General features: G+C 47.2%; 1 protein-coding gene across 2 annotated transcripts in view; it reads right to left on the reverse strand.

Annotated features, from left to right (window-relative positions):
• LOC127005841 (nascent polypeptide-associated complex subunit alpha, muscle-specific form-like) overlaps window positions 1-25,506 on the reverse strand; it is a 58,789-nt gene that overhangs the window by 24,058 nt on the left and 9,225 nt on the right. For both annotated transcript variants that reach the window (XM_050875032.1, XM_050875031.1), the window contains exon 2: window positions 19,222-19,756. In XM_050875032.1, the coding sequence (XP_050730989.1) occupies window positions 19,222-19,756 (535 nt within the window). The remainder of the gene's footprint in view (window positions 1-19,221; window positions 19,757-25,506) is intronic.

Genomic DNA, 25,506 nt, shown 5'->3' on the forward strand with positions numbered 1-25,506 from the left:
GGGGGAGGGGGAGGGAGGGGTAGGAGATGGGTAAAGAAGGCGAGAAGAGAAAGGGAGGTGCTGCGGTAAAAGAGGAAGAGGGGGAGAAGGAGGAGGAGGTAAAGAAAAGATGAGGGAGGTTAAGATACAACAGGAGAGATTGGCGGGGATGGGGGGGGGTGGGGGGTGGGAGGGGTGGGGGGGAGTGGAAAAAAAAATGCTAAAGTAAACAGCGTGATAAAAGAAGATAATAAAAGGAAAAAGATGCGATGAAAGTTACGGATCTGCACACAGTAGTTGCGTTTGAACTCCGACAGATATACGAGCCACTAAAACTGAAGAAAGGAGGAAGAGAGAGAAAGTAAATCGGAAAAGCAAATGTAAGTTTTATGTATCTGATTAGATTAAGAAAACAATATAAAATCAAGCTTGAGTAAAGACGATATTTCTTTCCGAGCTACCGGTTCCATTGGAGAAGACAAAATGGGAAAGCGAATGAGGAAATACATGAATAAATGCATAAGTCAATAACCAGATACACGATTATGAAATATGAAATTCACGCGAGTCAACGCTCAAAAATTCAGATGCATTATTCAGCGACAAGAGAAACTGCAGCCATATATATAAATAAACATGAATACACTTTACATACATGCATATACATACGCGCACTACACACTCACACACCGCATACATACATACATACACACATATAAGCATACATATAAGCCAATGGTCCTAAATCGTGCATACAGGTGTTCGTCAGCTGGCAACACTGGCGGGAGACGAGAAAACTCCCAAGCACCCCCGCCACCAAACACACTCTCACGCACACAAGGGAGGAAGCGCTCACAAACACACACTCACACACACGCACACAGGAACACACCCACTGATACCCAAAAAAAGTGGAGCAAAGCATAACCGGCCAATAACAGGGATCAACAGGCGGCAAGAGCGGAGGGCGACGGGACCCAGAGGTCAGAGGTGGGATCCCCGCTGGCCTTTCCTGCTCCCTCCCCGCCTACTCCTCCTCCTCCTGATGGTGCTCCTCCACATAGCAGCATCCCTCCCGCATTTTCTCTCTCTCTCTCTCTCTCTCTCTCTCTCTCTTTCCTGGCGGGTAGCGCGGCCTCATGGTGGGGGCAGCTGTCGGGCGGACACCTTAACGCCCTGGGAGGAGTCGTGGGTTTGTCCATGAGGTGTCGTCTTTTGATTGAAACTTATGGAGGAGGGGGACTTAGCGGCGCAGGGAGCCTCTGGAGGACGTCGGGAGGGAGTGAGGGTCGCGGGGGACGTGTGGGAAGGAGCTGGGGTCGCGGGGGCGTTGGGAGGGGCTGTCTCGTCGCCCCCAGCCCCCCAGAGCGACGCCGAAGGGGGCCGAAAGTGACGTCTTGACGGGAACACATTATGATACATTTAATTGGCTGTGTGATGTTTGTCTGGGTTGGTTCCCTTCTATGTACGATGCGAAAGGAAAGAGAGAGAGAGAGAGAGAGAGAGAGAGAGAGAGAGAGAGAGAGAGAGAGAGAGAGAGAGAGAGAGAGAGAGAGAGAGAGAGAGAGAGGAGGGGGGGATACAGCAGCAACAATAGCCTAACAACAATACAATAAAAAAATAAAAGAAAAGGTGATGATGAATATGATGATTATGATAATGAAGATAAAAAGAAAAAGAAAAAATAACAGCAAAAAATAATAACAATAATCAACAATAACAACAACAACAACAACAACAACAGCGACAACAACAGCAACAACAACACGTTCCAAACAGCAGCACCATAATAAGCAGAAGCAGAAAGCAAGACTCTAAGAATTTCACACCTGTCAGTCGGAGGGGAGTTAGGAAGGCGTTTCATTGGCGTTGCTTTATCGGTCTGAGAATATATAGTGACGAGCTCTAAGTCTGAACTCGTATCTCGGGTCGTGCCGCGGCCATCATCCACGCCGACACAAATAACTCGGGTTTGCCTGCTATACGAGGATCCGGCGCGTTGAACGAAGATTTGATTTCGTGTACAGGGGCCGTGAAGTGGTGTTCCTCGCAGCGGTATAGACACCTTTGTATTAGCCGCGTGTAAAAGCTACTGTAGTATCTCTTGGTGGTTGCGTGTGTTTAAATATTCTTCTGGCCTTTTATACTTTACTTAATATTATTTTCTTCTCACATCTCAGTTTGATATTTAATGTTCATGATTGTATATGTGATTTTCTCTACATTTTTTTTTATCTCCCTCTCAAAATGCATATGTCCCAGTGTGGATATGTTGTACGATGGTTTTAAAGAAATATGTATGTTTCACTCACTCGCTCATACACACACACACACACACCTTCCAACCTTGTACTACACCCTCTGTACGTTACATGGTCAAAGCTTAATCTAGTGTCTCCGTTTGGTCACCTTCCCTCTCAACACCCGTCACACGCACCACATAACAAACTCTTTGACTCGACGGTGACTCCTTATAACAGAAGGAGTGGGAGGAGGAGTGGAAGGAAGACGAGTAGGGGAGAAAGAGGATGTGTGTGTGTGTGTGTGTGTGTGTGTGTGTGTGTGTGTGTGTGTGTGTGTGTGTGTGTGTGGCGACGTCCTCAAGAATGACAATCAGGAAAAGAAAAGAAGGGAGGTCGTATGAACAGGAGGGGTCGAGGAGGTCGTTTCGATTAGCAAGGGAGTTGGGGGGGTAGCACGACCAGCCAGACAGCGCTCCTACGTTTCTCAGGTACAGATAAAGGTGGTGACTAATTACCCAAACACTTGTAGGATGTTGTTGGGTCCTTCAAGGCCTCCAAGGATATTACGTTTCTGGGAACATAATAGTTTTTCTTTTTTGTGTGCGCTGTTTGTCTTTGTATTGGCTGACGTCGCTGCTCTGTCTTTTCCTTTTCTCTCTTATTTTTTTTCTTAAAGCCTAGTTAGTAGTCGTATTCAAATAGGTATTTTAAGTAATGGTTGAGGTGGTGTGCCGCGAAAATTTATTGTCTTGTTGTGGGTGGCAGAGACAAGTTTTACTGAAGACAAAGAAATATTCAATGCATATTCAACTTTTTTTCTCAAAATTTCACTCATTTACGTATTCATGACTAATTTGTTTTTCTTCAATTTTCGCTTACGTGACTGCATTTTCTGTCAGTTTATTTATTTTACCTGTATATAATCAATATTATTAAATTTGCCCATTTACTTCGTAAATTTTATGGCATTCTTTCTTGCTGCCTCTTTTTTTTTTTTTTTTTTTTTTTTACATATTTGCTGTTTTAAATTTACTTGACTACTCTCTAATCTCCATTGTTATTATTCATCCCTCTGCGTACTCACATTATGTATTCACCTTTCCGAGAGGGTAACGTTACAGGCAAAGGGTGTCCCCGGTGGGCGTGGCTTCATTACGCGGAGGTCAGGTGTGCCCCGCCGCAGGTGTGGGCGAGCTTCCCTCACCTGCTCCCGCCCGGCCCTGAACGTGTTGCCGCACAAAGGGAACACTTGGCCTGAATTATCGCCGCTGTTCCTTAATAACCGCCCAGACAAATACCATACAAATTGTCTTTTAGGAAATTTGCATAGTAATTCAGGACTCGAGGCTCGTAATATGGGCATGTAATTAATTTAAGGGAAGTTATTTTTTTCTTTTCTTGACTCCCTCCTCCTTCTGCCCCTCCTCCACCCCTTATTCATTCTTCCCCTCCATTTTCCCCTACTCTTCCATCCCCTACATCTCTTCCTCACCCTCCTACTTGTCATTTCTCTCCCCCTTTCCCCCTCCCCTCCTCCCCTTACATCTGAATGGGTAACATATATTTCGCACCTGGCTTCAGACATACAGGTAATTAATTCGACCATTATCGCGTAGGCATCTCTAAAATCCAATTAAACCCAATATATAATCAATGTGCGAAGGACGTCACCAAAGAGGCATCCTGTCAGCCTTCTAATTGCCCGTATCGAAAATGAACAGCTATTATAGAAATCTTAATCACGTCCTGCAAATGGCTTCTCTATCCTCTAGGGGGGAGATAAAGACGCCTGATTAACATAATTTATGACATTAGCGGGCGTGCGGGACTTAGCATAACAATGACGCTACATCGAAAGGGTATAATTTTGTGTGATTGGTTGTATCTTCCCCTCAGTGTGCGGCGAAGAGGAGTAGAAGGAGGAGGAGGAGGAGGAGGAAGGGTATGAGGTAGGAGAAGGGTTAGCGGGTGGGCGTGCAGCAGGGGTAGCGGTTTGTTTATGATCTTGTATGGGTTATAGGCAGAGAGGCAGAGGCAGAGGCAGAGGTGGAGGGAGGGAGAGGAGAGAAAAAAAGGAAGAGATAAAAAATAAAAGTTGTCAGAATGATCATTGGTTGTGAGCAATAAATCGTGTTCGCCATGATTAATACGACAACGAAAGGCTTCCAGCGTGGACACACACACACACACACACACACACACAGAGGCCAGTAACGGGCATGAAAACAATCAAACCACCTTCTCGAGGACGACGAGTGAAAAAAAAAGGTTAAAGAAAAATCAGCAGCTGTAACATCTCACACACACAAAAAGCGGGGAACAGGTACGAAGGTGTTGCAGGTATCAATCTTTGTCATCACTCTGATAGATAATCTTCCACCGGGCTTTGTCTAAAAAGGAGACAAACAAGAAGTGGGAGGAGGGGAGGGAGAAGTAGCAAGAGAAGGAAAAATATAGATAAAAATAAAACCTGAACGGGAAGTGAAGGAATGATTTACTGAGAACGAGGGGTCAAAGCCAGGATGAGTAAGAGTAAGGAGAAGAGGTAGAGTCCTAAATGAAGAAAGAGGAAGCAGAAGTAGGAGTAGGTAGAGGAATGTTAATTAACCAAAGGGCAGATTAGATGAAGCAAGATGAAAGGGCAGCGGAAGCATAATACACATGAAAAGTAAACCGGGGAGAAAAAAATAATATACGAAAAAGAAGAAAAGAAGAGAGTCGAGAGAAGAAATGGCAACGAAATAGTAGGGTAGGTGAGATGAAACTAATATATGCAAAGACGATAAAATAAGAGGTAAAATAGGCTAAAGAAAAACAGAAGGAGAAGCAGAAGTAAAAAAGTGCAGGTAAGTCTGAGGTTTAGAGAGCATGGGAAGCGACGGAAAAAAAAACAAAAAAAAACAGGAGACAAAAGAAAATACCCAAAATGTAAAATATAATAAAACCAGAAGGTAGACAAAATGTAACAGGGACGAAAGAGGAAAAATGAAAGAGTAGCAGGGTCGTAGAAAAGGAGGGGAAGGAGGTGGGTAGGCGTGTGAGTGTGGGTAGCCGCGGCAGGTGCTTGGCGGGTTCTGCCTCGCATCAGCAGGGAAATTATAGGATGCAGTGAATTACCTGAAGGACCACGTGGCTGCTTCGCCGTGGAGATGCTAACGATAGGTAATAGGAGCACACGCCTCGAGCTCAAGGAAGAAGAAAAAAATAACAAAAGAATGAAAGGTGAGGAACGAGAGAGAGAGGAAAAAGGTAAATCGATCTAATAGCCTAACATGGAGAGTTTGGAAGTTTCGAAGGAAAAAGAAGTAGAATCAGATAACTGTTGAGAACGTAAACGAAATATAAGGAAAAAAAGGATGAAGAAGTATATCGAACACTGAGGATAAGAAGAAGTAGAAGGTAAAAAGAGTATGAAACTGAGAGACGGGAAAATATACGAGTTTCAGAAAAGAATGAGTGTGAGGAGGCGATCTGTAAGAGAGGACGGAGGAAAGAAAAGGAGAATGTGAGGAGAGGTGGAGAAAAGAAGAGAGAATGTAGTGAAAAACAACACCAAATGAGGGTGGAAGACGTGTGTGTGAGGTGTTGGGAGAAAATGAAAAGGTTCTTGAAAACATAAAAGGTCGTATACACCTTATTGAAGATCCCAAGCGAGACAATACTTTAGCAACAGCCGGTCACCCTCGCCAGTAAATCAAATTCCCTGAACTGCGATGAACGTGCTGTTAGTGCTATGAGACTAACGTGTTTGGAAGTTGTATTACAGTTCACCTGAGTCTCATTGTTTACTAATATCAGGTGTAGACGATTATTGGATGATTGAGGTACTAACACTATAGAGTTTCACCTTATGGTTAATACCCTATCGTGCTTGCTCGCTGCCAAGACTTTGTTAATTATATAAGAAGTGTGCGTATTTTCTTTTTTCTCCTTGTTCTGATCGCCTTCCCGACCAAGCAAATAAGTTTTCCATAAAAGCTCAAAGCAGGTCTTACCAGAAATTCTATCTTGCAGGTAATGGAAGCCTTTATACCTGAGATTACAGGAGGCTGCAGCTTAATGGCTCTTTATTGATAGGTGCCCGGCGTATTTATATAATAACTTTCATTCAGATTCCTCTCCGTGCTCGCAAAGTAAAAAAAGGGAAGTTGATATGGAAAATGAATTCCGCTCACAGTAGCATAAAAGTTTTGTCTTACAGTTTCAAGACAAAAAAATTGCTACTCGAAGCCATTTGTAAAGTTGAGGAAGTCTCCATTTTTGTGTTTTTAGTTCACATTTTGTCCGCAGAAAGGGTAAGTATATCATAACCTATCCGACTATTTCACAACACTGCTCATTTTGCATACTATACATATTTAACGCAATTACCTATCGTTTTATTATCAGTACATATATTTTGTGTAATTTTACTTTAGCAAACAAAAACTAAACAATGAAGATGGCAAGGTTTTCATTAGTTATATTTTCATCACTACAAATTTATATGAAACACGGATTGCAAGAAGTCACACAATTCACGCCGACAGGTAGCACGCACACACACACACACACCCACACACACAAGCCCAAAGCATTGCTACTCTATGCTAGGCTATAGCTTCCGATGACGCCACCATTACGACGCAAAACACATTCGGTAATACTTTTCATCAGTCTGTTCATGCGTTACGCTAAGCAAAAAAAGTTGGTAAATAATTTAAAAGAGAGAAAATTTAGAGCAGATCAACGAAAATACATAAAAACTTGAGATTTTTCGCAAAAGAATGTCGATATTTTTCGGGTGCGCGCACAACACCCCCCACCGGGACGAGAAGTGGTAGTTGTCCTTGACATGTGCTCTGTGGGGGACCGATTCTAGTTCACTGAGTTTTTTTTTTTTTTTTTTTTTTTTTATCCCCCCCCCCCTCCCCCCTAACTCCCAAGACAGCGGCCTCACAACCCCCTTGGGATAGTGGTAGGTAAGAAGGCTATTGTGGTTGTATGTGGCAAACTAAAAAGATTGGGTGTATTTATTTGTTATTCATCCACCTTCAGCACTCGTCACTGCCTGCCCCTCCTCTGCCTTCTCCTTTTCTTCTTCCTCCTCTTCTGTTATGGTGATTGGGAATGACGTGTTTGTATTGGCTTGCTTTGTTTCTGTGTATTAGGAGTTATTAGATGCGTTAGATAAGTGTCATCCTCCTAATAATGAAATTTAAGAGCATATTATTTAATAGCCTAATTCTGGGTTTCAATATTATAACCTTATTTTTTATTTCTGCGTAATGCAGATAACATGTGAAGGGTTCAAGGAAAGGCAGGGGAAAGACGTTGATTGGTGAGATTATTTGTGATATTAAACCGGGTAAGAGCAGGAAGGAAGCGACTAGTGGTCAGACGTGTAGCCTAGCAGTGAGACGCAGCAGTGGCGGAGAAAGGGAGTCCGGAGTCATGTGACCGAATGGGGTGGGGAGGCGAGGGAAGGGAGGAGGTGAGGGAAGGAGAAGAGGAGAGGGAAGGGGATAGGGATGTAGCTGTGTGTGGGGTGAAAGGATGGGATGAACGGACAGTAGAAATGTGTGAATGTAGGAATGGTATCTGTAACCTGAATGTGGTAGCCGTGGTAATAGGTTGCTACTAGATTTAGAAAATAAAAGTATGCTGGCAACACGTAATCTAGAAATAGTATATTTTTAATTAAGCCTTGCAGTGCGTTTACGAAGGTAGCTTGACGTCATGTTGGTAGAGAAACATGATGTATTTCCTGTTTTCAGTCATTATGTACCGAAATAATATCTTCAAATTGCGTGGTGATTGGGAATAATGAAGCTTTAATAATGATTCATCGGTCATTGGTTGTATATCTACGGTCATATGATAATTAAGCCTCATCTTCGCCCTCCCCGGTGATTTTTTTTGTGTGGGTTTATGAAGCTACTTAGCGGGTGTTGCGCCACGAAGAGGAGGCACACGGTACGCCAAGAAGCCTTTAAGCACCTCGTGTGTACATTGTTTTCAGTGGATGACTCATAAAATCGTGTCTTAAGTCTGGCTGGCTAGTTCATAGCCCTGCGTCTGGCAAAGATATTTTTCTTTGATAGTATTTAATGGTTTGCTGTTTCATATAGACACCTGTGTTTTCAGAGTCTTTTGTTGTTAGTATCAGACGCTTAAAATCATGTAGCAGGTTTCTTTAGCCTGGTATTCTACGCGTGCATGTAATAAAGGCAGTTGAGAATTATACCTTCGTCATATATTTCTTTTCTTGAACTTTACTGATTTTTTTCTTTTCTTCCGACAGTGTCACGCAACAGCAACAGGTGCGGGCGGACGCTTCGTTGGGGGTCACTTAAGGTCTGTCGGAAGTCAGCCGCCGGATTTTAAGATGGGATGAACCTTCTCAGACCCACTAATGTGACCTCCCAGCCAGCGCCCCCACGCCCATGCACCTGCACCGCCGCCGCCACCACCAGGGAAAGGTAAATGATATATCACTTTATTGTGTGTGTGTGTGTGTGTGTGAGAGAGAGAGAGAGAGAGAGAGAGAGAGAGAGAGAAGTATGACTCACGATTAGCATAATTTATAGTAATGGGTATGCTCTTTGTCATTAAGTACCCAGGTATAGAGAATCTCCTGTCCATTATAGCGGAAGACTATAGTTTGTTTCTTCCTACCTTCCAGCCCCCATTGTTTTTTATCTATTTATGTTTGGCTAATGGCTATTGTTTTGGTGTTAAATGGATATCTAAACGCATTGGACTTCTCTCCTACAGTTTCATATTTTTTTCTTTAGTTAATTTTGTCTTTTGTTTAATTGCTCTGATGCAAATACGAATAGAAAAAGCATTGATGGCTTCTTCCTCCGCACAAGGATGATGGAGTAACTGGAGACGTGAATGTGGCATGGTGAAGGACAGTCCTGGGAGAGGGAGATGACGGCGGGTGGATTTGTAGTAGGTGAAGGAAGAGGAGGAGGAGAAGGAGGAGGAGGCGGAGGGGATAATGATTTACTGCTAATGAAACTTTCCATCACGAGGGACGACTCATAATTACCCCCTTCCCGTGGCGCCGTGTCGTTAATGACGCTAATAAACCAACACCAAGCTGGGGGCCCGGCCACTGGGGGTGTTGCTAACTGCCGCCTGTGCTCCACTTCATCTTAATTGTCTGCGCCAGTTAGTGGGCCAGGGGGACAGATCCAAAGCAGGGACAATGCAGAAGAATGGCCTACAAGATGATCGTGTAAGTATTAACCGCTATCATAGTGATAAATATAATGGATGCTAAAACCTAGAATGCCGCTGTTTAGTTGTATAGTTAGTGGTTACCATGCATTCATTGTAACAGATCCAGACGAGTAATAAGACAGAAGACTGGCTTTAGAGCATTTGGCAGCCTCTGTTTAAGTGTGCAAGAAGTATATACCCACGCAGCACGATGGCCACAGTATTAATAATAGGTTTATAAATCAGCCCGAAGGAACGCAATGGCGATGGCGGTTCAGTTCTATTCGTGTTTGAAAAAGCTAACTACGCTGTAGCTGACTGATTGCACTCGAGTTTTATTCATAGATGAGAACGGAAGGCGAAAAAAAGAGCAGGTGGTCATATCAGAGCAATGGGAGACAATTCCTAACAGATGAATCCCTAACACGAGATAACACATTAGTAAGCAAAATAGCCATTCGATTTAACCGCCTTGGTGTAGCAGCTGTGCTTGCGCCTCTGGGAAGCATCTGAGGCATGACAAAAAAGACGGACATCTCGGTAAAGGCTCCGCGGCAGGAACAGCAATGAGCACCAGCAAGGAGCTCCTAGGACACGATTACCGGCATATCAGGCATTGCATGGCACTCGAGGGAGCATTATAGCGGCGACTTGGCATGCCCGGTGTTCCAGCGGTGACCGGCGGCATACCGAGGCAGGGGAAGCGCCGGCAACGATACCTTATTTGAGCCTCATTGCTATGCAGACTTCGTGAGATAGAATACCTTATGTTGTTGGCCTGGAACCCTCCTCATCCCCCCTCCCCGCTTACCTCCACCGCCCTACCTCTCCTCCCTCCCTTCCTCCGCCTGCTGTCACTTTGCCTTTTACTGTCATATTCACATTAATTCTAATTCGTTCATTTATCCTATACCTGTGGTGCGGACTCCTGGTATCCTCTGTCTCACTCCCCCTCCACCCCCCCACCCGTCACTGCACCTCTCGCTGTAATGGGATGAAGGCAAATATTAAAAAAAAGCGCTGTAATGGTTATATTGCTATTACTTTCACTAATGTGCGTTTATGTCGTTGAGAAAAAATATTATTATTATTATTATTATTATTATTATTATTATTATTATTATTATTACTATTACTATTATTTTCATTTTTAATCATAGCGGCGGGTGTCCTTGAATGTCAAGCTCATATAGTCTTTTTTCCTCGGCTGTTCCTCTCGAGTATTCCCTTCTCTTATACGTCAAGGAAAACATGGTAGGAGGTCCCCTGAGACTAATTTATGGTGAACGTTTTCCGTCGGAGAGAGAGAGAGAGAGAGAGAGAGAGAGAGAGAGAGAGAGAGAGAGAGAGAGAGAGAGGGGGGGGGGGGGTAGAAAGCTAGATGAATAGATAGGGTGGTAACTGAAGGTTTATGAAGTTAATAAAAAATAAAAGGAAGGAAATAAGTAAGGGGGGAGGGGAATGTGTGTTACAGCATACCAGGAAAGATGGAAGGAGAGAAGATAGGAGTGGTGTGTGGAGGAAGGGTAGGCAGTGCGGGAGATAGGCTGGGAGGAGGTGATAAATGTAGTCAGGGGGAGAGAAAAAAAAAAAGGAGTGAAGAGGTAGGCTGGAAGAAAAAATGGGTAGAACGATAAGCTGAAAAAGAGCAGGGGAAGAGGGAAGGTAGGGGCCGGTATAGCGGTGGGGGTTAGGGATCACCGTCCAGGGCTCGTCACCGCCGCTAAACACCCCGCCTCTCCCTTTGGTCGGTGGGCCGCGATAATGATCTGCTAACCACAACAATTACACCCGGAGCCGTGACCTTCCCCCGTGCCCTTATTAGGCCACGCAGCTGCCCGGCCCAGGTATTGCTATCAGCGGCCGCCACCAGATAACACGCCTCGCCTTCTGCGGTGGACGGCAGGAGGCTGGAGGCTGAGAGAGAGAGAGAGAGAGAGAGAGAGAGAGAGAGAGAGAGAGAGAGAGAGAGAGAGAGAGAGAGAGAGAAAGTTCAGAAGCATCACATACTTCTTTGCATATATTTAAAAGTAGAAGTTCGCATTCATATACAGAAATTAAGCTTTACTAACTCACTTCATTTATCGTCACCATCACCATCAACACTAACAGCCATCACTAAGCAACCAAGCAAACGTAAGCCTATACACCCAACCTAACCATCAGCCTGCCGTCTTTCCTAACTTTCCCTTCCCATTCTGGTCACTCTTCACCGCCAGCAGCCAAGCCAGCCTCTTCACCCCCTCCGTCAGGCAGTGTATGTAGTAATCTCGCTACCGCAGCCTCCCGGACACCTAGTCAGCCATTCGTCTCTGCCACGCCCCGATTACACCTACACGGCTCCCCCGATACCCGCCGCCCCTCGCCCCGGCAGACAGTAATTACACGTCGACGATACTCTTCCATTTTTCACCTACATGACCTCGGCCCGCGCTCCACCTTTGATGCCTGGAGGAGGAGGAGTGAGAGGTGGAAGATGAGGAGGCAGGGAGGGAGTGGCGGTGCAGGGGAAGTAGGAGATGGAAGAGGTGGAGAAGGGGGAGGTGGTGATGGAAGACGAGGAGGAGGAGAAGGAGGTTGTGGTGGGGAGTATGATGGAGTAGAAGAAGGAGGTGAAGCAGGAAGGAGAAGAGAAAAAAGAAGTGAAAGAAGAGTAGGAGGTGAAGACGGCGGAGGAGGAGGCATAAGAGAAAGGTAGTGGAGGTGTGGCCCGTGATGGCAGAGAGAGATAAACTTAAACTGATGAGAGATGAGAAGAGAAAAATGAAAAAATATGTATCTCGGAAGTGAAAATGTGTAGTAATGGATTGCGTGGATTCGTAGCGAGCGTGTGCGGGTTAGGGCGAAAATGGAGGCAACATGAAGAGGAATAATTGCTTGAGAGGAAGAAAAAAAAAATGACCAGTGTGATGAAAATGAAAGGAAAAAATTAGGAAAATGTAATGCAGTAGGTGTGTGTTGGAGAGAGAGAGAGAGAGAGAGAGAGAGAGAGAGAGAGAGAGAGAGAGAGAGAGAGAGAGAGAGAGAGAGAGAGAGAGGGGAACAGGCAATGATGAATGCATGGAGTGAGTGAAACGAATACGAAAATTAGAGACGAGAGAGAAGCAAGGAGGAGGAGGAGGAGGAGGAGAATGAAAATATGAAACGAAGAGTGCATGGAAGAGGAGGAAGAGCTGGAGGCGATAAAGATGAAAAGAAGCATGAAGTAAGTGAAGAGAAGGGGTTATAACAGAAGGATGAGAAGGCAACGGGGGTGGGTGGGGGGAGGGATGAATAGGTACACTGAAGGAAGAGAAGAATGAGCCATACGGAGGAATGCAGGTGTAATTTTGGAGGGCGGGACAATTCTCACCTTGGGCAGGTACACGCATGAGCACGGCGCAGCACAATGTGACGGTGTGCAAGTGTTGAATCGTAATACTCCGTGTGGGTGATTACCGGCTGGCTGAATCGGGTATGAAATTCGTTCCTTCCCAGATAGATTGAGGAGAGAGAGAGAGAGAGAGAGAGAGAGAGAGAGAGAGAGAGAGAGAGAGAGAGAGAGAGAGAGAGAGAGAGAGAGAGAGAGAGAGAATGACGATGAAAATTCTTGAACGTATATTCTTTAAGCTACAGTCATATTATTTTTATTCATTATGCAGCGTTTTTCTTTTCTCGCTTCTTATACAGTTTTCATCGGTCCTCATTCACTCCACCCATGTCATTCCTCACCTCATTCACCTTTTAAAACTTACTCCACCTTTCTTTCCAATCTGAAATTTTCTTCCCTCCTCTATTACCTCCTTACCTATAGTCCTTCTCTCACTTTCTTTTCCTTCCTAGAGTCTCCCTTGCCTCAATTTCTTCCTCTCCCTTCCCTCCCTTCCTAGTCTCAATCCCCCCCTTCCAGTGTCGCCTTTCTCTTCCCATATCCTTCTCCCCAACGTCCCAATGCATTTCGGCCTCTTTAGTTTACCTTTTCGCACCATGTGTCTACCTCGCCACCTTCCCCTCTCCCCCCGTTCCTCCCTCGCCTGCCTTCCCGGCCCCAGTGCCTTCCCTCCTGCGGCGTGTCAGCCTCCCGGGGGACAGGTTTGGCGTGGAGGAAGGACGCGGAGGTGTGTTGCAGTGGACGGCTGGCGGGGCCACGCTGAATAATGCATGCCACCCCACTTGTCTAGCATCCCACAGTAGCCTCGAGAGGTGTGTGTGTGTGTGTGTGTGTGTGTGTGTGTGTGTGTGTGTGTGTGTGTGTGTGTGTGTGCATCGCTCCAGGGTTAGTGTATGCATAAGCTTTGGCCGATACTTCGATTGCAAAGACATCGTAAAAGGTTTTATGATTCAGTGTCACTAGAAGATTGTGAGGGGTCTGTGAAAGGTGAAGTGAAAAGTAGTCTCTAAAGTGTGTGTGTGTACGTGTGTGTGTGTGTGTGTGTGTGTGTGTGTGTGTGTGTGTAGAAATATTTTCCTGCAACGGGTTTAAGAATTTATTGCATGTCTTCTGCAATTAGAATAGGATATGAAAAGTCCATTTACACGTAGCTCACTAACCACGGATGTAAGAGCAACATGAAGAGCAATATCGTGAGGTAAACTACGTCTTCGAAGCTTCTAATACAAGCGATTGAGAAGGAATAGCTTCACTCTAGCCTGAAGAAGTAATGTGAAATAGGGGAGCGGCGAAGACAGACAGACTGACTAAAGTGATCGGGGCTTTGGATTGAGAAAGACAACATAAAACGTTAGCAAACTGTGACGGCAAAACTATGTGTACTTAAGTGACAGAGTAATTCAGAGGTGTGTTGGCAGGTGGTATGTATTTGCAGGTGTGTGTGTGTGTATGTGTGTGTGTGTGTGTGTGTGTGTGTGTGTGTGTGTCATTGTGATGCTGCACCGCGCTGGGCCGGGCAAACCTGCAGTGATTGCTGACGATCCCCCGCGAGACACATGCTCTCCTCCATTCACACTCTCCTCCTCTCTTCAGTTTGTGTCTCCATTCGATGCCAAACGACAGATAACACGCTGTTTTGTCATACCTGACCTTACGTTATTTGTGCAATTAGTCTCGTTGCAATAGGCTCCTCCAGAGCTGAAACACGCTGAAAATTTAGTTTTTACTCAGTTTATTTTTTGTAATCCGCTATTTACACTTTTTTTTTGCAATAAGTCGCTTTTGGCATAACAATCCGCACGATCTCCTGCCACAAAGGTGAGGGTTGCATGTGCGTCTCCCGCCACCGTTCCAGGTAGCTAATTAGATGTGGCGTACTTTTGCCAGGAGCCCTCATGTTTTTGTAGATCAGGCAGCCGGGTGGTAAAAAACGAACCATCGGAAAGAAGAAGTTGCCTGTCCGCTGCGGTCGCTTCCAGTCTCCTTCGTTTTATAGGAACGAGATCATCATCGGCAAAAAAAAGACACCACCAATTAGCATAAAAGGCTTCAAGATCAACCCTCACTTGCCCGTAGAAGGAGGGGCAAGGGGATGCACGTACTTACATAAAGGTTGACCCGCTTATCTTGGTCGGGGTAAGTGGCTGGCAACACCGGCACATCCAGCGGCCGGGGAGAGGCGTACTGAGGCAGGGCAGCAGGGGCGAGGGTGAGAAAAAAGAGTAGGGAGGCCGGGAGGACAGAGGAGAGACAGACAGGAGGGGGCAAGAAGAGACAGGGAGCAGGGAAAAGAACATGGACAAGGTTGTGTAGCAAAGGCATGGTAAGGAAATAAAAGGGCAGAGGAGAGAAGTAGGGAAGGCAAAGGAGTGATCAGAGAGGGCAGAAAGAGGAAGGGAGATATAGGGAAAGGGAAGAGGGAAGGGACAGATTAGATAAGCAGGGAAGGCAGAGGAGAGATGTAGGGAAGGCAAGGGAGAGACAGACAGGGGGCAGTGAAAAGAGGACAAGGGGAAGGGTGTGTTGGGGCGAGGCACTCAGACGCAGCAATGGTGGCATTTTTTACCCCTAGTAAGTCATAGGCGGCGCGGTGGTGTGCCGGGTCCAGGAGGGGGGTGGGGTGGGGGTAAACATGGCCGCGGTGGGTTGTTAGCGGGCGGGAGGAGCGGCATCACACGTCTGCGCAGAGACATTAACCCTTGTGACATGTATCTTAAATGCACTTTTGTCCCTCTTCCTAAGCTCTCTTGCCCTCCTTCCCCCACTCCTTCTACTCCGCTTCTCCGAGCAGCCGTTGTCTCGTTGTCACTTGGTGTCCACCGTTGATTATCAATTCCGAGGCTGCAGCAGTAACAGCAGGTGATTACTCGTCCATGTCAGGTTTTCTAGCGTCGCCATAAAGAGGCTTCCCTATACTTTATGCGTGGTGGTGCAGGGGAGTAATACTTCACTAGCGGTGCCGCCGGTGGTGAGAAAGGCCGGCGAGGTGGTTAGCATTGTGGAGACACAATTAGGATAGACGTATTTGTTACAGCTGCTGTTCCATGTATGCCCCTGAGGGTTCAATATACAGCATAAATAACACAGTTTATTAGGCGAGCTTCAATCCGTGGACAAGCTGAGCGTGGCGTGTTGTGGGCCTGGACTGTAATTTGGCGTGTTTCCACCAATTGGCTTTGGCTCACCGGCTCAGCACGAGGTTGTCCTCATCTCAACAAGCGACTCATTACAGGACCCGCGCTGACGCTGGCTCGAGGCGTCTACTTTGTCACACTCCTTCTCATCCTCTTTCTTGTGCGTGCTCTTGTTTTCTCTCTCTCGCTGTTGCCACAGGGAGACTATGCAGGGGAGTAGGTATACATGTGTAGGGGCGCCAAGGGCGGGGCCAGGGCGGAGCCGGGGCTTGACTGTAAGGCTCAGGTAAGGTGACTCCACAGGTCATCGCATCCTGCGGCGCTGCCCGAAATAATCTGATTTTCGGACAGTCCACCGACGCGACTCCCGCTTTTGTCGTCTACGGCCTCGCCTCCCGCAGTAGTCTCTCCACCTTTGTGCTGGACTACAGTAGGGTGGATTTTGGTGTTTCGAGGTTTTTGCGAAAATTTCTTTAGAGAAGTTAATGTGCGCAAAAAGTTATCTTGCTATTAACGAGGATCCACCTCTCTTCCTGGGTCTTGGCCGTACATAAGGTCATCTATGTATCCGTGATGCCACTATTCTGGCGTTCATACGGTTTTCTTGGAGGACTAGTGTGCCATTTTTAAGAGGGTGAAGGGGTCAGGAAGATAGAAAAGGTAGCCCAAGAGTAAGGGTTTAGATGGCAAGGCAGATTTTGCGGATAATACCGTGTAATAAAGGACCCAGCTTGACAATGGATGACTGTTTTTAACTGCGTCTGGATCACGTTCTCCAGTTGTGCCTCTTTGCCGTTCCTATGCAATACATAAACACATATACATCATAGGGTCTGCGTCAGAAGGTCCTGGCGCGGGTACCGTTGTAGTAAGGCGTCCACGCATCGCTCTGACGACTTAATTCCCTTGCAGAGGTGTCAGAGAAGGTTTAGGGCCCCACTCTGATGGCCCAAGTGATACCTTATCTTACACCTCCCGCAGCCTCTTAAAACACAGCGAACTATGTTGTGTTGAAGTTGATTATACATTTATTCATTCTGCTTTGATAGTGATGCTCAAATATATTCGTTGTTGCCATGATTTAGCTGCTGGTTTTCAATTTCATCGCACTATATAATTGTCTTTTTGTAAGTACATTTATCGAAAATGGTTTTATGTTTCCTATATGATGTGGTATTTTTTTCACAGTTACATTTATAGGTAACTAATTCCTAGATGTTGATTGTAAGATATATTCATCGCGATTTATTTCTGTCTGTCATTTGGTTGCCCCCGTTTGGCCCTAACATGCCGTGCAGCCCTCCATTTCCCCTCACGCTGGCGCGGGCGGCTGGGGAGCGCTAAGGTATTGCAGAATAGGGAAAAAAACATATAGTGGCGTCGCGGCCCTGAGCTGCGGGTGGAGCAACAGGGCGGCGGTCGGATGGGAACTGGAGCCGCCCACATGCGACTATCACGCCCAGAATCGGACAGACAGGCGGGTGGCGTGCGTGGCCCCGGCAAACCAGGCAAGACCCACGGAACCTTATGTCTCGTTCCCTTATTTAAGAAACGCTGAGGGGGAGGAAGCAACACACATGTACCCGTGTTTAGTAAGCTGAAGGGAAAATGATGTCACAGATCCGCAGAGGGTGAAGGAAAGACCAAACCCATGGAAACACCTCTCGTGAAATTATATTAGGTGGAGGAGGAGGAGGAAGAGGAGGAGGAGGAGGAGGAGGAAACAAAAATATATATATCCTGTTATCACCCAGAGAAAAGTGATGTCAAAGATCTGAAGGAAAGAACATTGAAGGAAAAATCTGTCGGTCACGTCAGCTGACTTTTTGAATTTTATTTTTATTCTTTCATTGCTACAGAAGTTCCTCTGGATTGAAAAGGTATTGTAAAGGTGTTTTGATTGTGATGAATGTAGGGATAATAAATAGTCTAGAGCACGTAATGAAAAAAAAATAAAGTGTAAGGGACCTTTCCGCTTAACTGTCCGTGCATGCGTCAGTGTCCAAACTTGGAGTTGTTATTCTTTCGTAGCGAGAAAAATTCCTCTTATTTAACAGCGTGTCGACGGAGTGTGTGTCTTGAGGGGCGGGTGTGAGGGGGAAGGGGACGGGGCACGCTGTAGTAATCCACGCCGCAGTCCTCTACGCCTCCACCGGACGCCAGGCTTGGGGCCTCCGAGGGAAAGTATGGCACGGGAAGGAACGGCGGAAGAGAATATTATCTTGACGTTGGATTCTGAGATCGCCAAGGACTGACATAATCCCCTTGTGTGCTGTCACGCCGCGGCAGCCGTGTCTGGGAGGAGGAGAGGAGGAGGAGGGGGAGGAGGAGGAGGACGACGACGAGAAGGAGGAGGAGGATAAGGAACAACGCCCTTGCGACATGCGACTTGCGACACACACACACACACACACACACACACACACACACACACACACACACACACACACACACACACACACACACACACACACACACACACACACACACTTTCACGAATTTAGGTATATTAATAAACATTTAAGGGTGAAGTTACGTAAGTCTTCATCGTAAGAGCAGGTGAATCTTAATCTGGGATACTGATGAATATTTAGCGAAACCTACACCGCTAATGTACCCACGATCGGTAACTATAATTGATGGTTCAGGCGTGAGAGAGAAGAGTCGTAATAGTGTTGTAAAGGGAAAGTGTAAGACACAGGAACGAGAGGGAGTCTGAAAGGAGTGACGTGGATACGAGTCAACACCTTGTAATTATATGGCCCTCGGGATCCTGTCATCACTGTCAGTCTGTCTTGAACCGTCACCCTTCCGCCCTACCCATGTACCAGACTCCCCCTGCCCCTGCTCCCACAACACCACCATCTTCATATCCTAAGGGATGTGTGTGTGTGTATGTGTGTTGGCAGTTTTCTTGGTGATTAAAGAGTGTTAAAGCGAAAAAAAGGTTTAGAAAAGTCATTTACAGGTTTATTAGCGGCAGGACACCGATAAAATCTCTAGGACACGGTGCTTAGGTGAGGATTTATATATATTTTATCTTGCCTAATCGTGGCATGAGACTCGTCTGAGAGACTGACGCTTTTGCTGCTATCGTACAGTGGCTTCTTATGTGGCTCGCCACCTCGCCTTACGAGGGTAAGTGCAAATTTTTCCACCAAAGCAATATATTTACACACTCGTTAATTAAAGAGGTACGAATTGAAAAATAACTGGTAAAAAAGTTTGCATGTAAATGAAAATACAGTAATGATAAAATTTGGTAAGGGTGGATGTGTGTACTTACTCGTTGGGGTTGCTATGGTTGTACTTGGCCGCCAGTGATCTCATGAGGTCAGAGCAGTTTCTGTTCATGAGGGATTCCATTTGCTTGATGGCCCCGGGACCGCCCGGGAGGCCGCCCACACCGCCCAAAGACGCTGGACTAAAGCGGTCGTAGGCGGTGGTGATTGCGGCGGGCGGCGTGAAGGCGGGGTTGGGCGGCGTTCCGGGAAACGATGGCGTTCGGGTACGGTGAGAGGCGGGTGACTTGGGCGAGACAGAGGGGCTCGGGGTGGCGTGGGTGGTGGCGGGGGCGTCGCTGCCGGGGTCGGGCGATAATCTCTCAGACTTGACGTCGTTAGTGGAGTCTGAGGGCATTCTCTCCTCGACGCGCGTTCCGTTGAGCACCTCGCGCCGTACTTTCTTGCGGCCCTTGGTGCCGTAGGCTGCGGCAGCCGCGGCGTTAGCGGCAGCGACCGCAGCCTGCTCCTTGTCTTTGGTGATGGGGGTGTTGTTGTTGAGCGCCAGGTCTTGTGCGGCCTCGCCCTCCACCTGGTTACCTGCAACAAGAAAAGTCTGCATTAGCATGGTGTACAGGGCCAAGAACAAGCTACTTACCTGCTGCCTTGGTGTTCATGTTTATTAATATATTGTCTGGAATTGTTACATTAAACCATGCCTACTTTATAGGCCAGAGGGGCAGGGCGGGTGGGTCAGCGGTCAGGCGTGGGAGGGTAAGCCCCCGACACGCGCGTGCGCCAGGCACAGCACGCGTCGGCCACATCCTTCTGCACGTTCTTCTCGCGCCCTCTGCCCAGCGTGTGCGCCGTAATGGCTACGAGAGCGGCTGTGTAGGACAAAGAGTGCGGGTTGGCGCTTTGAGCCGGTTCAGTGCCGCGGGGTGTGGCATGACCTCTGCCATGCCCCTGACATGTCCCCGCCCCAGGGACACACATTAGCGGGTGTGGGGTGCAGCCCGCCCAAGGCTCCTAGAGTGGATCTCGTGCAAGTAGGGACCAGTCAGCCCGACCGGGGGTTCGGAGGTGTAATTTAGTCGGTCGGTTGAGGGTTAGAGTGGCGTGCGCGGCCTGCCGGGGAGGGGGGCGGGTAGCGGGAGGGAGTAAATTGTTCAGTAGCGGTGCGCACCACAGCTTAACGCTAAGGCCGTCCCCTGTTGGGTGATATAGGTAATGAAACACGTTGTGGGTGGCGATACTAAATCCTAATCCTTGTATTAATTTTGCCCCAGGGGCTTCATCCCCTAGCCCCCGACTCCCCCTCCAGGCAGTCCCCAAGAGGCCCATGTATACCCTTGACCCCCATCCTCACTCGCTGACCCGCCACTTCCCTGACCACTTTTTGCTCCGCGGCTGCCTGCCTCTGTCACCCGAGGCTCTGCTCGTCACGCACATTGAGAGAATTTGTTGTCAATTTTGTGTAGATGGGAAGGTCGAGCAGCACGTGAAATACATGTTTAGCCGCCCAAAGCTTCACAAGGCATCAGCCTCACACAGCAAAATTATCAATAAAAATCGAGTAGGTAACTCAATGACGTCAGGCATGGCAGGCCAATCAGGAGGAAGAGTTGGTCTTTAGGTAAAAGGTCCTCCTTCTCATTGGCCACACGTCCGTTATTGCAACATGCGCCAAATAATGTAGCTATGTTACCGTACGCGCACGGTCTGCAGCAACACAACGATAATCGACGAAGAATACTAGCAGGCCGAGTGCACGGCGTCCACAACACCTGAGTGAACATCCTGAGAGAACACGTGCGGGAGGACAGCGGGCATTCTCGCGCATCGGGCAGGCGGGCGGCGGTGTCGGAGGCCGCTGAGAAGGGGCTTGGCGAGGCCTCACTGCGAGCGGCGGCTGCAAGGTGACGAGACCAGCGCACCCGCAGCAGGTAATCTTCATTTCTGGGGCTCAGCAATATATCTTTCCGCCGGCCAGAAGAATGAGGATGATTACGATAGTGATGGCAAAATGACGATGTGATGCTAATTGGAATGTTAGTAATTATGGTTGATAAAAATAATAATAATAATAATGGTACTATTAGTAATAAAAAAAAAGAGTAATTATTGTGAGCGTTTCATGTCCCTCCCCGTCCGGGTGTCCATAATTACTCTTCACCTGGCCGACTCACCCTTGATCTCTCGGGCGCCTAATTACACTGTCAGAGTTATGGCTGTTATCGGGCCGTATCGGAATGCATGTGGGCGTGGCTGCTGTGGGCGGCCCCCGAGGGCCAGGGCGGACCGGGTCACCGCTGCCCACGACGGCATAGGCGAAGGGAGGGGCTAGGAGATCTGCCCTCGGGTTTAGCGGGAAAAGAAATGCAATTTGCTGTAAAATCGAAGGTACTGAATTGAGTTAAGGGACCAACATTTTTTGTTGTTGAATTGATCTGTGCTGATGCTGGGGCTATAAATGGGTGAAGTGTTTTGTGGCAACGAGTTAGTTCTTACTACGTTGTTTCGGTGGGCTTCGTACAGTCATGTTGGCTGATGCGAAATCTAGGAACCTGCTGGTCATTTAGCGGATGTTGGAAGGGGGCGTCTGTAGTGAATGTAAACTAGAAAACTGATATTTATGGGTTTTTTCGTTCTTTAGAAAACTCTAAAACAGTTTCTTTACCTAAATCGCGTAATTCTTGCCAAGAAATTTAACTTGCTTTTAGAAGTGAAGGCAAACTGTGTTAGAGGCTTGTTGAGCAGCCCAAAGCCGCCAAGACAACTTTGTTCTGAGAACCCGAGCATGTGTGTGTGTGTGTGTGTGTGTGTGTGTATGTGTATGTGAACAGAATGGCACCGCTGGGACAGCCCGTCATAATTAATGATTTCCCAGGCCAGGTCAGTGATCACGTTTTGTTTTCCTTCGGGATCAACAGAAACGGCTGCCCAATTTGAAATCACGAGATCAACAAATACCTGAACACCAATTTTATGCAACCAACGCGTCGCTGGAAGGTTGATCCCTTAATATCAATAAACTATCCAGAGACACCCGAGAGTAACCAGTGCCTTTAATAGCCTTCACAGATTGCATTTATGAATATTAAGAGATGCTTAGTTGCCTTTTGACATCAAAGAATGTGAAGCTTCCCGCCGTCATACCGCCGCCATCACCGCCGCCGCCGCCGAGTCTTTACTGCTGCCGAGGGTCTCGGGCTCCCAGTAATTATGTGTCCCACGGCTTCTTTTTGCCCAGCACGCGTCGCGGGATAATGACGCCGCGCTGCACGTAAAAATGTTTTGAAGAAGTCGCCTTTTAGTTGCTTGTCTCGGGAGTGGGGATGAGACTCATTCACTTTTTCCAGTGACCTGTATGTCATCAACGTCCTTATAATCAATAGACAATAGAAAGGTGTGTGGGGGATATATTTAGAGGGGCACGTTGCCGCAATGCTAACTATGGTATTACTATTAATGAGTTAGCGTAGAGGGAATGTGGGCCTCTGTGATTCCCGTCTTAAGGCCCTCGTGGTCCCGCTACCGATGCCTCAGCTACCGCCGCAGGCACACCTCCCAGCGGCCGCTGGGTGGGTAAAGGGGCACGTCGGTCATCCCTTCCCCCACCCCCTCCAGTACTCCCTCCCCCCTGTCTAGCCTCAGCCTCCTTGTCTCCCCTGCTGTAGTTACGCCTGAGGCCACCACAAAAGGCGAAGGGTCAGCCAAGCCTCGGCGGCGACGTGTGGCGGAGCGGCGGCACACGCGTCCCAGCTCTCAGCCTCCTCCGTGCACCCACTTGCGGGGCCACGGCTGCCCACCACCGAGGCTTCGCAAGCGTCTCGGCGTTATGCATATGATCTACCTGTGATCATTCGTCGCTGTCCACCCTATTCGCTTTCTACCACTCTAGCTCCACCTCCTTTTCCTCTTTTCTCTCCTTCCCTCTCTCCTCTTAATCTTCCTCCCAAGCCTTCAACACTGCCTCTTCTCCCATCACCACTATCTACCACTCCGCCCCTCCACCTGCCATCACCACTGCCACAACCTATCTAACCCACGCCGCCGATGTCTCCGCCCGACTGTTCTCCATCACCCATTCCTTATCTCTTGCCCTCATCACCACTGCTACCACAACCCTTGCCTCACACTCATGCTGGCTCTGTGACTGTCCCACGCCAATAAACTAATTACAGCCCCTTAATTCTGGACCCTGCGGTGCTGGAGAGAAAGGCGCCCAAGACCTCCCCTTCACCTGTCCAAAGCATCACCTGCACCCTCACCACCACCATTACCGCTAAGACCATCGCTACATTTTCTTCATTACCTCCATCTCTTCTCCTACTTATCTGTCCACATTTCGTTATATCCAGTTATACATACAAATAAAAAAATGTATCATCGGTATTTTCATCAAGGTATTAACGAATCTGCTTGCCTATCCCCATAATATTTCGTGTAATATAGACAAAAATGAAGATGTTTATGGAAGACACCGTGGCGACTCCTTCCTCTGCACTTGGTAATGCTAAAGGTGTACGTGATAAGTATGACTCACGTTTAAGTCTAGGGAATGCAAGACGATCATTCCACGGTCGACTTGGGCTGCCCCTAATCTAATACACTCAATATATATCTCCCTCTCCTTCTCCCCCTTACCATCGAGATTAGATATGGAGGGTAAGCGAACTCGATACGATTAGATTCTCCTCGCACCAGGCACGCGATCGCCTTTTGTTTTGGAATGTCGGGAGGGAGAAGCAGGCCATCCACCGTAACCCTTTGCCTCTCCCTCTCTCCACCCCACTCCCTCCTGCCCCTCTCCACCCCTCTTTATTTCTCTCTCTGCCCTAGTTTCAGCTTTCTTTCTTTGCTTTTTCCTCCGACTTCTCATTCTTCTTATTCTTATTTTTTTATTTCTATTATTATTCTTATTCTTATTCTTATTCTTATTCTTATTATTATAATTATTATTATTATTATTATTATTATTATTATTATTATTATTATTCTTTTATTGTTATTATTTTGTCATCGTAACTTGATATTGTTTCTTATTTGGGTGTTGATGTTCTTCTTCCATTTATTATAAGACAAGTAAGTTCAAAACCGAACAAGATATTTACTCTATTTTAACTTCTATTTTTAGTCACTACTTCCTCCGAAAAAATATTTAGTATCAAACAGCAATAACAAATACATCGAACAAGTTCTCTTATCAAGATACAATTTTCTGTTAACTTCCAAAGACTCTCCTATCGCCATATCTGTAGCGTATAGAAACTGCTTCACCCCATTATCTTGATCCTTCTGTACAGCCCTTTATTATCAACGCCTGGGAGCCATTCATTACCTGTATCATTCCGCCTCTCGCCCCTGATTTTCTTTTTACTCCCTGAGACTGTTTCCTTCTGCCACTTCTGTACAAAATATCTTCTCTTTGCCATTATCTCCATTCTTCACTTATTATCAACGGCTGAGGGCCATTACGCCTCACGCCCTTGATTCCCTCAGCAAGTGGCTTCAGACCCCGCGGGAGATAACACCACCACCGCCCCGAGATGGTTCTTGCCCCAAAATGATCAACACGTTCACGGAGGGCGGCGCGGAACCCACGGCCTCTAAAATTTGATGATACCTTCAGCGATCCTTAACAGGTCACGCCACGCCAGGGCGCCTCGGACGGCCGTGTAATGCCGGGCGGGAACCATTGTTTCGCGGGGCAGAACAGGAGAAGGGAGAGGAGGAGGAGGAGGAGGAGAAGGAGGAGGAGGAGGAGGAGGTGGAGGAGGAGGAGGAGGAGGAGGAGGAGGAAGAGGAGGAGGAGGAGGAGGAGGAGGAGGAAGAGGAGGAGGAGGAGAAGAAGAAGGAGGAGGAAAGAAGGCAATGAAAGGAGATGGAAGGTTTGGGAGGTGTGCACTTCATGTTATACTTCGAAAGGATTTCGTTATGTGCTGAAATCTTGTGTTTAGATACATGTGCACGTGTTTGTGGGTGTGTGCTACGTTTACATGTGTACAGAAAAATAGAATTTATTGTGTATTTACTGTGATAAGGCGGACTATATACACATATTGTTCTCTTCTTAACGTGTGTGTGTGTGTGTGTGTGTGTGTGTGTGTGTGTGTGTGTGTGTGTGTGTGTGTGTGTGTGTTATGCGATACCGATCAGGTGAACTTTACAATAGTTTGTGCCCACCATTCGCTCGTTGAATATAGATACTGGTCCACATATCACCAGATCTCGGGTGTGAAGGTATAAATCTGGCTAATTAATGAGACTCAGGCATGCCGGCAGGCTGGGGAGAGGTCGCTCGGTTAGTTGACTGGCTAGACTGGATGGCTGGTGTGCCAAACAGG

Source organism: Eriocheir sinensis, chromosome 31, assembly GCF_024679095.1.
Source record: "Eriocheir sinensis breed Jianghai 21 chromosome 31, ASM2467909v1, whole genome shotgun sequence".
Classification (NCBI taxonomy): Eukaryota; Metazoa; Arthropoda; class Malacostraca; order Decapoda; family Varunidae; genus Eriocheir; species Eriocheir sinensis.